This window comes from Varroa jacobsoni, unplaced genomic scaffold (genome assembly GCF_002532875.2).
Source record: "Varroa jacobsoni isolate VJ856 unplaced genomic scaffold, vjacob_1.0 scaffold_222, whole genome shotgun sequence".
Taxonomy (NCBI): Eukaryota; Metazoa; Arthropoda; class Arachnida; order Mesostigmata; family Varroidae; genus Varroa; species Varroa jacobsoni.
In genome coordinates this window covers 23,239-35,738 of record NW_019213124.1, presented here as the reverse complement: position 1 = coordinate 35,738, position 12,500 = coordinate 23,239, and the positions used below count along the sequence as shown (strand labels likewise).

Here is a 12,500-nt window from a genome sequence, read left to right as displayed (position 1 = left end):
CGAAAAACAAGCTGATAAATATCGCAATAAGAGGGCTCGATATGATCATTTAAATATAGGCTCAATAAATAAAGTTTCCGGTTTCGTTCTTATAAGCCAATTAAAAATTTGAAAGTTCGCACAATTTTAGACACTTTGTTCGGAATTAGGCACACAAGCAGTTTAATGGATATTCATAAAAGCGTCGGTCAATTTTTAGGGACTCGCCAAGGGGTACACCGCTCGTCTAATAAAGCCTACCATAAATACATAAGAAGTAACGGTTTAATAAAAAATAAAATTAATAAATATATATAAAAACCCTGTTCTGACTTTCTACTCGCTTAGATCAACGTATGCCCGTGTTGGGTTCGAAAATTCCGAAATAGGCATACATTGGGTAATGCAATCTCATTGAATGATTTTAACTTTACGACTGAAAGCGCTTTAGCGTTCATTCAGGCGGAAAATGTGTCTTTTCCAAGATTCAAACGCAAAAATCATATGCCCTTAAGTTGAGCAGGTGGATAAGTTCCAACACTGTTGCCACGGAGAGAATGTGGCGCCATCTAGCCTGACCAAATTTGTGGCAGTCTGTCAAATCGCAGGCAGTTCGACTTTCCGACCTGTGCGGTCCGTCGATTTAGCTAACCGATATTGGGTCCTTCCATGCTCTCAGGCATTAGCAGTCAGCTGTGTGTTTTTGACTGTGCAATTGCATAAAGTGTACTCTGAATCAGTGAAATTTGTGCTCATTTGGTCCTTCTGCACGTTACTGGCAAAACGCCATCCACCCACATTTCTTTTTGAATGCCACTTACACCCAGCAGTTAGTCTATTAGAAGCAGAGTTCGCTCAAAGCGATTTCTCACTGTCACCTGTCAGGTGTTCGGATCACAGAAAATACTCTGATTCAACTGGGATGTACGTCATATGAACTAATAATTACTGATTATCACCATTTTGCTACACACGTGATTGTCGTTCAAAATTAAATTAGCCCTCACATAAAGTAGGTAGACATATTGATACGTCTAGGGTTTTGCACGACAAAAAAGCTAAAATTACTCAAAGCTTTTGATCTCGATATGCTAGAGATGTACATCTTGTAATAGGTTTTGTTCGAATTAAGCGCCACTAGAGTATGCTAGTTTGTTCTTGCCTGTAAGTTTAAATATAACAATTTTCACTGAATTGATCGTGTGCTGGTTGTTTTAATGCTAACTGCGCAGTACGAAATCATATAAGAATAATAGAAGCAACGTTCGTGAAAGTGTGACACGCGCGGGACAGGTGCTACCTTCCGTAATGGAACGTAATATGGAGTTGGGCAAAGTGAGGTCGTGTGTAGTTCACTTAACGTTAGCTTTTTAGAATTAGTCCTTATGATACGCGATGTCCCTTTTCAGAAAAGGAGCGAAGTGCGGGTCGACATCCACAGCTGTTGATCTCTACTCCATCAAGTATGTCAATGTAAAGTACACGTCATATTCCGTGGAACAATTCTTGCGGAAACAGCAGTACAGATAGTTAGTTTGCGGTGCGCGTTACCGTTTCAGCTATGGAGCAATACAACCAAAGGAGTCCGGGTAAATTTTCATTAATATTGCGATATCGACTGTTAATTGTCGGTGCTTATCCTCTGTGACTTATTTGTAGAAGTCAGGTTGAGCGCTATAATAAACATGGCTTTGATCACCTGACATGTTTGCGCATATTTTGATTATTTGGCCTGAGATTATTTCTTATATCGGTTTTTACGTCCTGTATCGTCCAACCCTTGGCGTAAATCGTAAGTGTCACGTAAAATCTGTTTCTGTTATAAGTGAGCCTAATGCTATTTTGGCAGACGTGTATTAGTATATGACAGACTTCATTTCGGCGGGATATTATGTGAAAATTAGTATTTTCTGCAGACAGTAAATCGAACTGAGCTTGAACTCGAGCACTCTAGAAACAGTGTGCGCAGCCAGATAGAAGAAGGAATTGTAATCGAGTACAAGCTTGAGTTTGATAAATAGAGAAAGTTATAACTTTTAAGACGTGGAAGAATTACCACAGCGTGTTTATTTAGCGTGACTGCACCTTCATTCTTTTCTAATAATCGCAGGTAATTCGCATCCAGGTCTGTTCATTGGACTTGCATATACATAAAGAAGGATTACCTTTGCATACGAAACTTGACGCGTTCCTGTTTATCGTTATGACGATTACTGACAGCAGTTGAAAGACCACGCTGCATTGTTGAAACGTGCATACATTCATAAAGACTAGGATACTTTTAGTTAAGTGGTAGCACAGCGAAATCGTAAATTTTGAATCTATTCCAAGTCTTTTAAATACAAAAATCAAATATATTAGAAATCATCTCAAAAAATATGACGGAACTGTTTTCGACCCCGGTCTAAACAGTTTTTTTTTTGCATGGATACGCTGTACAAATGGAAGTCATCGTCTTTTGGCGTGCTGGCACGTTCCTGCATGCCCAGACTGTGTAGAGTGGCCGTAAGAACATCATCAGGCCAAATGCTGTTCTTGAGTACCTGCAAAACGATGTCATTAGTAATCTATGTAGAACCCTAGTAATTGAGTCTCCAATCTAATTTCAGCTGTGAAACGCCTTATGAAGGAAGCGCAAGAACTACGTGAAGCCACCGAAGACTATTTTGCACAACCCCTAGATGTAAGTTGTCACGCACATGTGCTTAGTATGAATAGAGAAAACGTGTTTTAGACAATGGAGGAGCCCCACCCATCAATATATTTGCTAGATTGAATCAAGACTCAGTGTTTTCTATCCCCCTACGTAATTATCGATAGGTATTAAAGCCGGTGTTGTATCCGTACGTCATAGCAAGTACTAGTGCATTTTACGGTTAACTTATTGGATTTTGGTAGGATAATTTGTTCGAGTGGCATTTTACGGTTCGTGGCCCTCCGGACTCTGATTTCGATGGCGGTGTTTACCATGGCCGCATTATCCTCCCTTCAGAATATCCGATGAAACCACCCAATATCATCATTACAACGGTGAGTATTCCTTCCTGCTTAAGATTCAACATTTGCATCGCGAGTTGTTAACTTTCTTGCCGACCGTCCTATTAAACTGCGGCCCGGAAGCTTCCGCGATCAAGCACCGATCGAGCTCATACTATGATTCAGAATGTTGTAATAACATTGTTTCTTTACAGATTACGTTGAATTTGCGAACCTTGACTTTTTTAGTAGCACTAATAAGCGAAGTATAGCCAGTAATTCTCATTTTTCGTGTAAATACGTACACAGCTAACGAATCGAATAGAGCTAGAATTAAGTTTATATATATGTGTATATATATATATATATATGTTATAGTTATTTCTGTTGACAGCCCAACGGTCGTTTCGAAACAAATAAGAAGATCTGCCTGTCGATTTCTGGACACCATCCTGAGTCGTGGCAGCCGTCGTGGTCGCTTCGGACAGCAATGCTTGCCCTAATCGGTATGTTTAACAGCTCCTTTTTTGTTGATTTGTATTATTACTATTTACTAAAAAGTAAGCAAAGGTAAACGAAATGAACATTACATATCCACGGAAGTGTGCTTAGTGGCAGGTGCAGGAAGCATTGATTATTCCAATACCTTTAAATTACTGGTGATCATAATTTGAAGATACTGAGTCGAAAAATGATCAAGCATAGTTTATTAATCAAAATTAGGATGTTTTCGTTACGGGAAAGTCGCTTTCAATAAACAACTGATTCACAAAGAAATGTCGATGCGACATTAAAATTTACTGATTAAAGCAACTGTCCAGCAAAGGTCGAGGATTTGAGTCTTTCTAAAAGAAGCACATCTATATATTTATGTATCAACACGTTAAACTTAATATAAACATGGTGCTTGGAATATACACACTACGATATGTTAAATATTTATTACATATATTGTTTGTGGCAGGCACAGCCAAATCTCCCCTGATATTAAAGTTATTCTTTTTCCTTAAAGTCCTTCTTAAAGTTATTCAGGGTAACTTCAATTTTTTACTTTTTTAAAAATTGGGCATTTGCAGGGTTTATGCCGACGGAAGGTCAAGGAGCAATTGGTAGCCTTGAATGTTCGGCAGAGGAACGTAAGAAGTTGGCGCGTCGCAGCGCAACCTACTCCTGTCCCCAGTGCGGTAACACACGGCAGCTTCTTAAGGTTAGCAAAAATTATTTAATAGTTCACGTATATACTGATTTATTCACCAGTTGGGTAAGACCAAGTATTATCCTATGTATGCAACTACATTACAAGTTTTTACAACTTCACTAAAGACAACTAAACTTCAATGCAAGTACCTACGGAACCCTATATATTAGCTAGACACAAATCCCTAAAATCAAATGATGAAATGATTCATGCTGTATTGGCTAAAAGAGGCCAATGCCGTTGACTCTGGGCCTAGATGTTAGCGGAAACAGCGACATCAACTCGCAAAGCCTCGGAGCAATAAATACATCTTTTTTTGATTTAGGAGCCGAGTTCAGCTGGACCGTCTGCTGCTAACAGGGAAGCGAAAGAGTTGGCGGCCCAGATGATTTTTACATCCGAGACAATCAAATCGCAGGAACCAGGGATAGCTATGGTCACACCAACCCAACCCGTTGCAACGCAAACAACTACGTCTAATGGTGAAAAAAACTCTAGTTAGTGTTTCACTTCCAATTGACCTATGCTGCTCGCGTTTGTGAAGCGCATCCTCGTCTATGAGTGAAACAGTCTAATCGCTTATGTTTATTTACGCAAGCTTCGCTATCCAACTGCTATTACACCGCATATTTTTAAAGGGGAGATGTTGATCTAATTCCCTGTTTGCTACATTCTAATTCTCACTGTCTATCGCTCAACTTGACTTGATTGTTAATTGCACAGGTGCGAATCAAGAGCCTGTATCAATAAAAATTTAATATTTTACACCTTGATTTTGTCTAGTAATAGCAGGTGGCGCCACGCCTGAGCTGCCCCCCAGGTCAGTTGAGGTTTCAAGCGAGTTGCGGCAACGTATGCAGCCCGATCAACGACCCAGTCCAACTATTGCTACAGCGGTACCTATGGTACTTACATCTCAGCCCCCGCCGCAAACAACGGTAACAATGAGGCATAGCCTAGTCTGGCTGAGGAGCCAGTGAGGCATAATACATTAAACACACACACATTCGCGCATATAAGTAGCATATATACCTACTTGCTAACCATTACTAGATCATTATATTTAGATGACGTACTACTAAAGACTAATCACAAAATCTGATATAAAAAATAGTTTATTTGACTATGAGAAATAGAACCAACGTTGTCACGAGAAAATTTCAACAAAATTATTTTTAATAAAATGCCACTCGTTGATATTGATAAGATGGACTTAGTATCACACCTCGATTTTTGCATAAGTTTACTTTGAAACTTTGGTAAAATGTGCTGGTTCATTCAAAGAAAATTAAATTATACAAAATGGCTTACCTTTGCAATTTTAATATATTTGTTTTTTTTTCGTTGTGCAGGTGACGGCTGAACCTCGGCCAGCATTTACCATACACGGGGTTCTGGGCTTGATAGACGTCCGTATGGTGCTCAACGTCTTCATGATAATCTTTGCCGCGGGCTTTCTGACGCTGTGCATACGACGTGTCTGTTTTCTCTAGAAACAATTAACATAATGACAAATATAACGAAAACGAATGACGATGCCCAATGATTTTTTTGTGCTGAATCGAAAAAGCTCCGCTGTAAAAGCTATGAAGAAACTCGGGAGTGCGCGAATACCCAAGGGATGTCCCAATAATTCTTAACAATTGTGTGATATTACCTATTCCTACGTTATTTTCAATATTCTAGGTGGGCCACTAGTAGCTGCAACATATTTCGCATTCAATTAGCGATAAGTAGACTTGAGAGCGGATGAGCGATAAATGGAGAGAAAAATAAGAAGACACAAAGAGCGTTCAGGAATCGCGTCGAATGCAGCGCTGTTATACCGTCAAATTTACGTTGTACGATACCCGTGTTACTCCGAATGAATGATCATGGAAACACAACACAGAGCAAAGCAGTAGAGCCTTAATCCAAGTCGTGTCGATGAAATGTCAGCAATGTGTTAAAAAAGGTAGCCCGTTCATCAGTTAGCCGTAAATGAGGTAGCGTAATTGAAAGCTTGCCAAACTGACAGCGTTCTCAGATTATTACAGCGCGGTTAGTAGGAAATTGTCTACCTTCATTCGAATAGCGACATTCAGGCGTAAACGGAGAGACACATTAGAGCATGATAAAGCCTGAAGAAAAGTACGAACGAAGGCCTTGTTAGGCTGCTTTCAGTAATTTAAGTAGAGCTTACTACCAAATTGGATGATCTTCTGATTTCATGAAAGTTATGAGTATGTATGTTGAACGTATCGTGGAGAATAAAAATGAATACACCTTAAGATAATCTCGCGACACTGGCACTGCGGCGAGTCGACCGGCGCACTAAGAACCACAATACTGAAAATGTGATAAAAAGTGTGCAACTTTTCGATACCATTGTGTTGTATATAATACAATGCAAACAAAATGCAAGCGTTCTATGAACTTTATGAACATACCCGTGTAAATATACAACATCCGTACAATAATATTATATACTACAAAAAGCATAATAGAGAAAAGTCTATTAATCGCTTGAAATTGCCGAAATTTATTAGGGAAATCGAGATGGAATCGAAAGTACAAGTGGGGCAGAAAAACGGCAAGCACGAACGAAAAGATGTGGGCGGTCGTCGAAAATTTCTTCCGCTATGAATTGCATTCTTATTTACCTTGCACTTGATTCGTGTTCCTATGTCCATTGGACAGGTCGGAAGCATGGGCCTAGCGAAGAATATCTATTCAACATTATTCAATAATCGTAGCGGTTTTTGAGCACCAAACAAAACAGAATAAGAAAACTTCTACATAATAAGGACAGTCATAGTACTTGAACTAGTAGTTCTAATCTAAAGAACTAGTAGTGGCAGAGCTTTTGCACCAGAAAGAGCAGGTGTTTTTAATCTAAGAGGAGAAATTTGATACCATTGTGGGTGTGAGTACTATTCAGAATAGACAAGTTCAATAAATGATGACGACGACTTTAACTAAATTTCTCATAGTATTTAGCTACGTGGTTTTTCATAAATTTTTTTAAACTATTTTTAGAAGTCTTTTACATTAGCTTGCTAGGGGTTCTGTAGTTTCTTCATAGAGGCTCGTTTACATCAAATGTACCTTTTTATGCTGCTTTAATCCGCATAAACTGAACTGACGGAAGCACGTTAGTTAAAAGAAGAAAAAGCTGGTTTCGTACCAAGAGCATGATCGAAAATCAGGTTGAGAAAATATTCGCTACGTTAGCAAACTACTGTGATAAACTTAATGGCACTTCGTTGTCTTAATTTTTCGGTGCTATCTTTCTGGTAGTGTTTTATCATAGTAGTTGATCAGTATTTGGAATTTACAAATCAGAAATGAGCTGCTTTTAGGCTCGAACGCAAAGCGCCCGGTCAAATTGGTCGGTAACAGCGAGCTAGTTTAGGCCGTCAAAACATCATTCTTCGTGACCGGCGCGTGGAATAAGTCAACACTCGAGCCATAGACAGTACCACTTCGAAGTCGTTGCATTAAAATATAGGTGATAATGAGTTCTACCCGCAAATTTCTACCAAATTGCACACGTAGCATTTCAAAACTTAGCTTGCACTGCGGTATTGCGAACGAGGAATGCCGCCGTGATGAGGTCCTTGAGGAGATACTTCAGATGAAGAAAGTCATCATTAATGACTTATCGCAAAGTTCGATCCTTTTAAGCAAATTACAAAAGTAATGACAATCGTAGCCAGATTTTTTCTGTACTAGTCAGATGCAAGTAAGGGAGGCACCCACAAGTAAATGTCTTTCGGTAGGCTGATGGCTTATTAAAAATATCGGTCGGGAAAACCCAGCTTATTTTAAGCGCGTTTTGAGCTTCAAAAAGTTTCCTGGAAAATACAATCCCTTGACTTGGTGTCTGAATCAGCATTACTTACTAAAGAGCTAAAACAATGGCTTGGTTTAAAAGGAGCAGAAGCGTATCGTCAGTTTATTTGCAAATACACACTGAAAACGAGACACACTTGTTTTCAACTTTTCCACCCCTAACGGGTTACAGATTCATTCTGCATACGTATTCATGCTGCAAGGAACGTGATACAGCCTATCGACATGGCGTATCTAGATACGCAATGAACGGGTGATCTGCCATAAACTCGATTAACTCTATACTGAAGCTGACTGCTGGTCTTAGTACTTTCAAAAGTCTCACACTCGAAACCTGTAGGGTAACTTCCTCTCTTAGTGTAAAGGCGCACTTGTAAAACAGCCCCCAACACCTTGTTATGTTTTATGCAATATGTGCTACTAAATATTTATTAAAAACCTTATTGACTTTTATTTAACTTACGACTTCCGAATATGAATGCTTATATTGCACATTTAGTTCACAAAAAACGCATAGCTAAGAGATAACGTAGACAAATTTCACAGCCTCATATTACAAGCTCATCGTTCTTAATTTGATTAAAGATGAATATCTTTAAAGACCTAGGCGTTGACCCTACGTACTTTCGCTTGGGAACCGTAGTCTGTATCAATAAATTTGTCTGCATGATTCGGTGTTAAGAGCTTGTCCGTTTTAAACTCGGCATGCTTAGGTATACAGTACATACTTAGTTATAAAATGAATCAAATTTCGCGCCGCCTACCACACATTCGTCTCAACGCATGCATTCATCCAGGGCAAAACATCGCGGCATGAGCGCGGAGCGAAAAAGACAGCCTTAAGGTGTTTTCTGTCAGTGTTTAACGAAAAAGTAAGTTTTAGAAAAAGATTAGTCCAAGTTGTTAGAACTTGCCTAAACTATAGATTATTTCGCTAGTGTTGTGCGTTTTTCAACACAGTGTAAACTATGCACTAAGAATTATGATTGTGAGCGTGCGGTACTTACTATGGTTACTATGGTAGCATATTACTATGGTAACAATAACGTAATCTTTACTGCAATACTAACTTAAAAAACATCAAGACGGCAAGATAGAGTTAATGAATGCTGTACACAGAATGAACTTTTCCTTGTTGTATACATATAAACGGATCCATTCGTGCAATACATATTATCATTCGAATAAGAAGTGTAATAGCTTAAAATTACTGTGCGAATCTGGTTTAAACTTAATTTGATCCGATAGTAGTAAAAATGGCAATAGGTAAAACATGAATAAACCGATAATCTCTTTAAGAGAATCAATAATTATAATTATCAGCTGTTCTATCTAGAACACAAAGTACATGATTTCAATTTTGCATGCGATGTTGCCTACGTTAAATAATATTGGTTTTAGATTATCTGATATGTAGTGAAAAATCCTGCTAAGTTATACAATTATATATAGATTGCATATAATAATGAAAAAGATACTTTTCTATTTGGTACATTTATGTAAATATTCCTAAATTAAGTTAACGTACGACGTATCTATTACTCATAAATGCGCTGCTTATATAGATGTATCCAGAATTAGGCGATCTCAAAAATCCTGTGCGTGTTCACCTATCATCAGAACGTACCTATATTCATCGGGTACTGGACAAGCGATTTTTTACGCACAACTTGCAGATCATCATTCCTGGAGGCATAAGTGTGCCTCAGTCGCTCAGGTAACCTTTTTTGAGTAAGCTATTAAGATCGAGACGATTGTTATTATTATGAAAATTTAAAACTGTAATTATAATATGCTAACACTTGTCAACCGCATGCCACATCCTGTCAATTTTTGCAAAAAGATTTTTTCTTTTAATAAAATATGCGAGACCAATATATTGCGTTCTATAGTGCGTTTCGCACGGAACGGTGTGTGCATTAGCTTAGTTTACAAAGTATCTCGTTTGGTGTAATCTTAGTTGTCCTTCGGTCGATAAGATCACTTGCTTTACTATAGAATATCGAAAAATAGCATTATAAAACGCTGTAGGTTACTACATAATTTCTTGATACAAGTTCTGCTGTAACAACTTAATATTTCAAGCACAAATAGATAAATACTGAATTTATTATAACTCTGTGAAGATAAAGAACGTCGCATGCCTGCAAAATTGCAGGCAAATCCCTGAACCATATTATCTTCTGCGATCTGTGCCCCTTGCGACCCTCCTGGAATATGAGTTCCTTACTGCTTTCGTTGGTCAGGGGCATCTCACCGTCATCAGTGCTTACGGATCGAGCAGGTAGTTATCAATAAAAGTTGCCACTTTGCCAGTCTAAAGAATCAGTTGTTTTAATTAAATAATTCTATCAAAAGCATGACAAACAGCCATGTAATGTGCTTAAAGTGAGAATATGATCCATCTTGGTTTGCTAGAAGGCAAAATGAGCCTACCAGTCTTAATGTTTTATTGCCTATAAATTTCTCAATAAATTCTTCGAAATGTGAGTTTCTAGGGAGAATTCAATGGCAATTACTCCTGATGGCAAACTCAACCTGAGCGTGAGTCCTCAGCTGTATTACAGGTTGGGTCTTGAAGCTATTCGTACGGACCAGTTAGTTAGAAAAAGAGGCTTCGATCCAATTCTCAAGAAGGTGATTTTCTAGCTTTACAATCCTCACACATGTGCATCTATTTTAGAAACTCTGCATATTATTAAGATTTTCTAGGCCTGAATATGGAGGGTATTAGCAAATCCAAGTCCTCGGCTCCTCAAATTTAATTTATTTGGAATATTTGCTTAGGCAATTAGTTTTGATTGAGACAGTTCTTAAACACAAGAAAGTAAGTAGTGCCATATTAGATTTAATCCCCTATTAAAATTTTATTTGCCTGATTTCAGCAAGAGAAAGCGGTAGTTGATTGAAAATCATTCATACTTTAACCGTCTTTTCTTATTATTATAAAATACTAGAAAACAATGAGTATGCAATATGCCTACAAAAAAGAATCTCGTTCTGTATTTCTATTACCTGTGATGAACCTTCACTTTCGGGTGCATGGTACAGTTGGAGTTCGACTTAAAGGACAGTATATTCTATCCGGGCCGAAAGTTTTACGATCGTGTGGTAACCGCAACGAAACGCTGCAGACTGACCTTCGATGTGCTACTTCATTGGCAGCCGTCTAAGGCAGGCGTGTCTCCAGAATCTCCTGTTGTATATCTCAAAACCCATCTGCCTGAGCTCGAGTACTCGCTTTGTAATTGCAGGTTAGTTTACAGGCAATTTTTTTTAAAGTAGATAGATTTTTGGAAAACAAGTAAGTTGTTGCTATCAACGTATTTTTGGTTGGTATAGCCATTGCAACATAACTTGTTAGTTAACGGATGTGCCTTTTTGTATTGAATGTATTGTATGGAATCTATTTCTGTATAAACAAAATGTGTTATTAACCTAATCTCGTGTATTTAGGTACAATTTCCGACAACTGTTCGACGTAGCTATTCCGCAAATGAGAGATGTAGAGTTTTTCGACTGGATGGGTGTTTTAGCCGCTGGAGGAAATCTACCGGTACGTATCAATGAATAGCCTAACTATTTGAAAGTCAAAACTTGTCGTAATTCGCGAGTTCGTGTATTTTTCGTCGTATATGTTTTAGAAAAAAAAACAAGTTGAACAAAACGTTATGGAAACAAAAGATCTTAAAACGAAGCTTGAATTCTGCAAACATCTGTTGATTATAGGTGGAAGGTGAGTTGCAGTCATTGCAAGTCGTTGTCGCACAGTGGACTGGACTAATCACTCGACACGCTCTGCAGAACATGCTCGCAAAACTTATAACGCTTCTAGGATCCAGCCCGTTCATAGCCCTAACATCAGTAGGATTTGCTTCTGACCCCACATTACAATCGCCTAACGCTGTCTACAACATGGATTCGACGTTAAGCGTTTGCTTTGAGGCCGGGGGAACAAAGTGTGCTATGTTTGAATGCCCACCATTGTAGTGAAAATAACGAGTAGTGCTCCAGTGGCAACAAAAATCTCCCTTCGCAAGTGCATAAACACATTTTAAAAAATGTGAAAGACGACATGAAAGAGACTGTATAGTGTAAACAAATGAGTTCCTATTCATACGTATGGGATCGTATAATAAAGCACTTATTTTTGTAGAGAAATCTTAACAAACTATTTCGCTTATAAACCGATCATACCAAACGAAATATATTGCTTCAACGCTTGCTACATTAACTCTGGGTTATAACGTACGGTTTTTCGAAGTAAAGATAGAAGAATTCTGTGCTAATCCCTTTCTAAATGATAAGGCTGCAGAATATGATTACGCAGTAAAGCTACAACTGTACATATATCACTCCTATTAATAATGGTGAAAATGAATCTATTGCTTTGATTTTCTTCAACTGCTGTAAGTTTTGTCAAATGTCTATCAATTCTCGTGAACTCTTATTATATAGCTACTAAATTTCTAAGCAAACTTGGCTACTCTGTTCTCATTTCTTTGTTATTTTA

General features: G+C 38.2%; 2 protein-coding genes across 5 annotated transcripts; both read left to right on the top strand.

Moving 5' to 3' along the window:
- Positions 1-615: 615 nt before the first annotated feature.
- On the top strand, positions 616-7,127 carry LOC111273753 (ubiquitin-conjugating enzyme E2 J1). 4 transcript variants are annotated; one of them, XM_086973619.1, is made up of 9 exons: positions 616-903; positions 1,389-1,568; positions 2,589-2,662; positions 2,878-3,009; positions 3,350-3,461; positions 4,032-4,162; positions 4,479-4,635; positions 4,943-5,091; positions 5,506-7,127. In XM_086973619.1, exons 2-9 carry the CDS (start codon positions 1,541-1,543, stop codon positions 5,644-5,646), a joined length of 924 nt encoding a protein of 307 aa, XP_086829745.1. In that variant the 5' UTR covers positions 616-903; positions 1,389-1,540; the 3' UTR covers positions 5,647-7,127. The 4 variants fall into 4 exon arrangements, with proteins under 4 accessions (XP_086829745.1, XP_086829744.1, XP_022711409.1 ...); XM_086973618.1 differs by having other exon boundaries at positions 4,937-5,091; XM_022855674.2 differs by having other exon boundaries at positions 619-903; positions 1,389-1,442; positions 4,479-4,650; positions 4,937-5,091.
- Positions 7,128-8,750: 1,623 nt separating this feature from the next.
- LOC111273757 (ribonuclease P protein subunit p40) lies at positions 8,751-12,471 on the top strand. The gene is made up of 7 exons (XM_022855686.2): positions 8,751-8,859; positions 9,553-9,704; positions 10,146-10,271; positions 10,486-10,624; positions 11,039-11,241; positions 11,444-11,543; positions 11,717-12,471. The coding sequence occupies exons 2-7, from the start codon at positions 9,553-9,555 to the stop codon at positions 11,975-11,977; spliced, it is 981 nt and encodes a 326-aa protein (XP_022711421.1). The 5' UTR covers positions 8,751-8,859; the 3' UTR covers positions 11,978-12,471.
- The last annotated feature ends 29 nt before the right edge of the window (positions 12,472-12,500 follow it).

Coding starts and splice junctions, on each gene's coding strand:
- LOC111273757 (XM_022855686.2), top strand. CDS start 9,553: ATGTATCCAGAATTAGGCGATCTCAAAAATCCTGTGCGTGTTCACCTA. Junction 10,272..10,485: donor AGTGCTTACGGATCGAGCAG/GTAGTTATCAAT, acceptor GTGAGTTTCTAG/GGAGAATTCAATGGCAATTA. Junction 11,242..11,443: donor TACTCGCTTTGTAATTGCAG/GTTAGTTTACAG, acceptor TCGTGTATTTAG/GTACAATTTCCGACAACTGT.
- LOC111273753 (XM_022855670.2), top strand. CDS start 1,541: ATGGAGCAATACAACCAAAGGAGTCCGG. Junction 2,663..2,877: donor ATTTTGCACAACCCCTAGAT/GTAAGTTGTCAC, acceptor GGATTTTGGTAG/GATAATTTGTTCGAGTGGCA. Junction 4,163..4,478: donor ACACACGGCAGCTTCTTAAG/GTTAGCAAAAAT, acceptor TTTTTGATTTAG/GAGCCGAGTTCAGCTGGACC.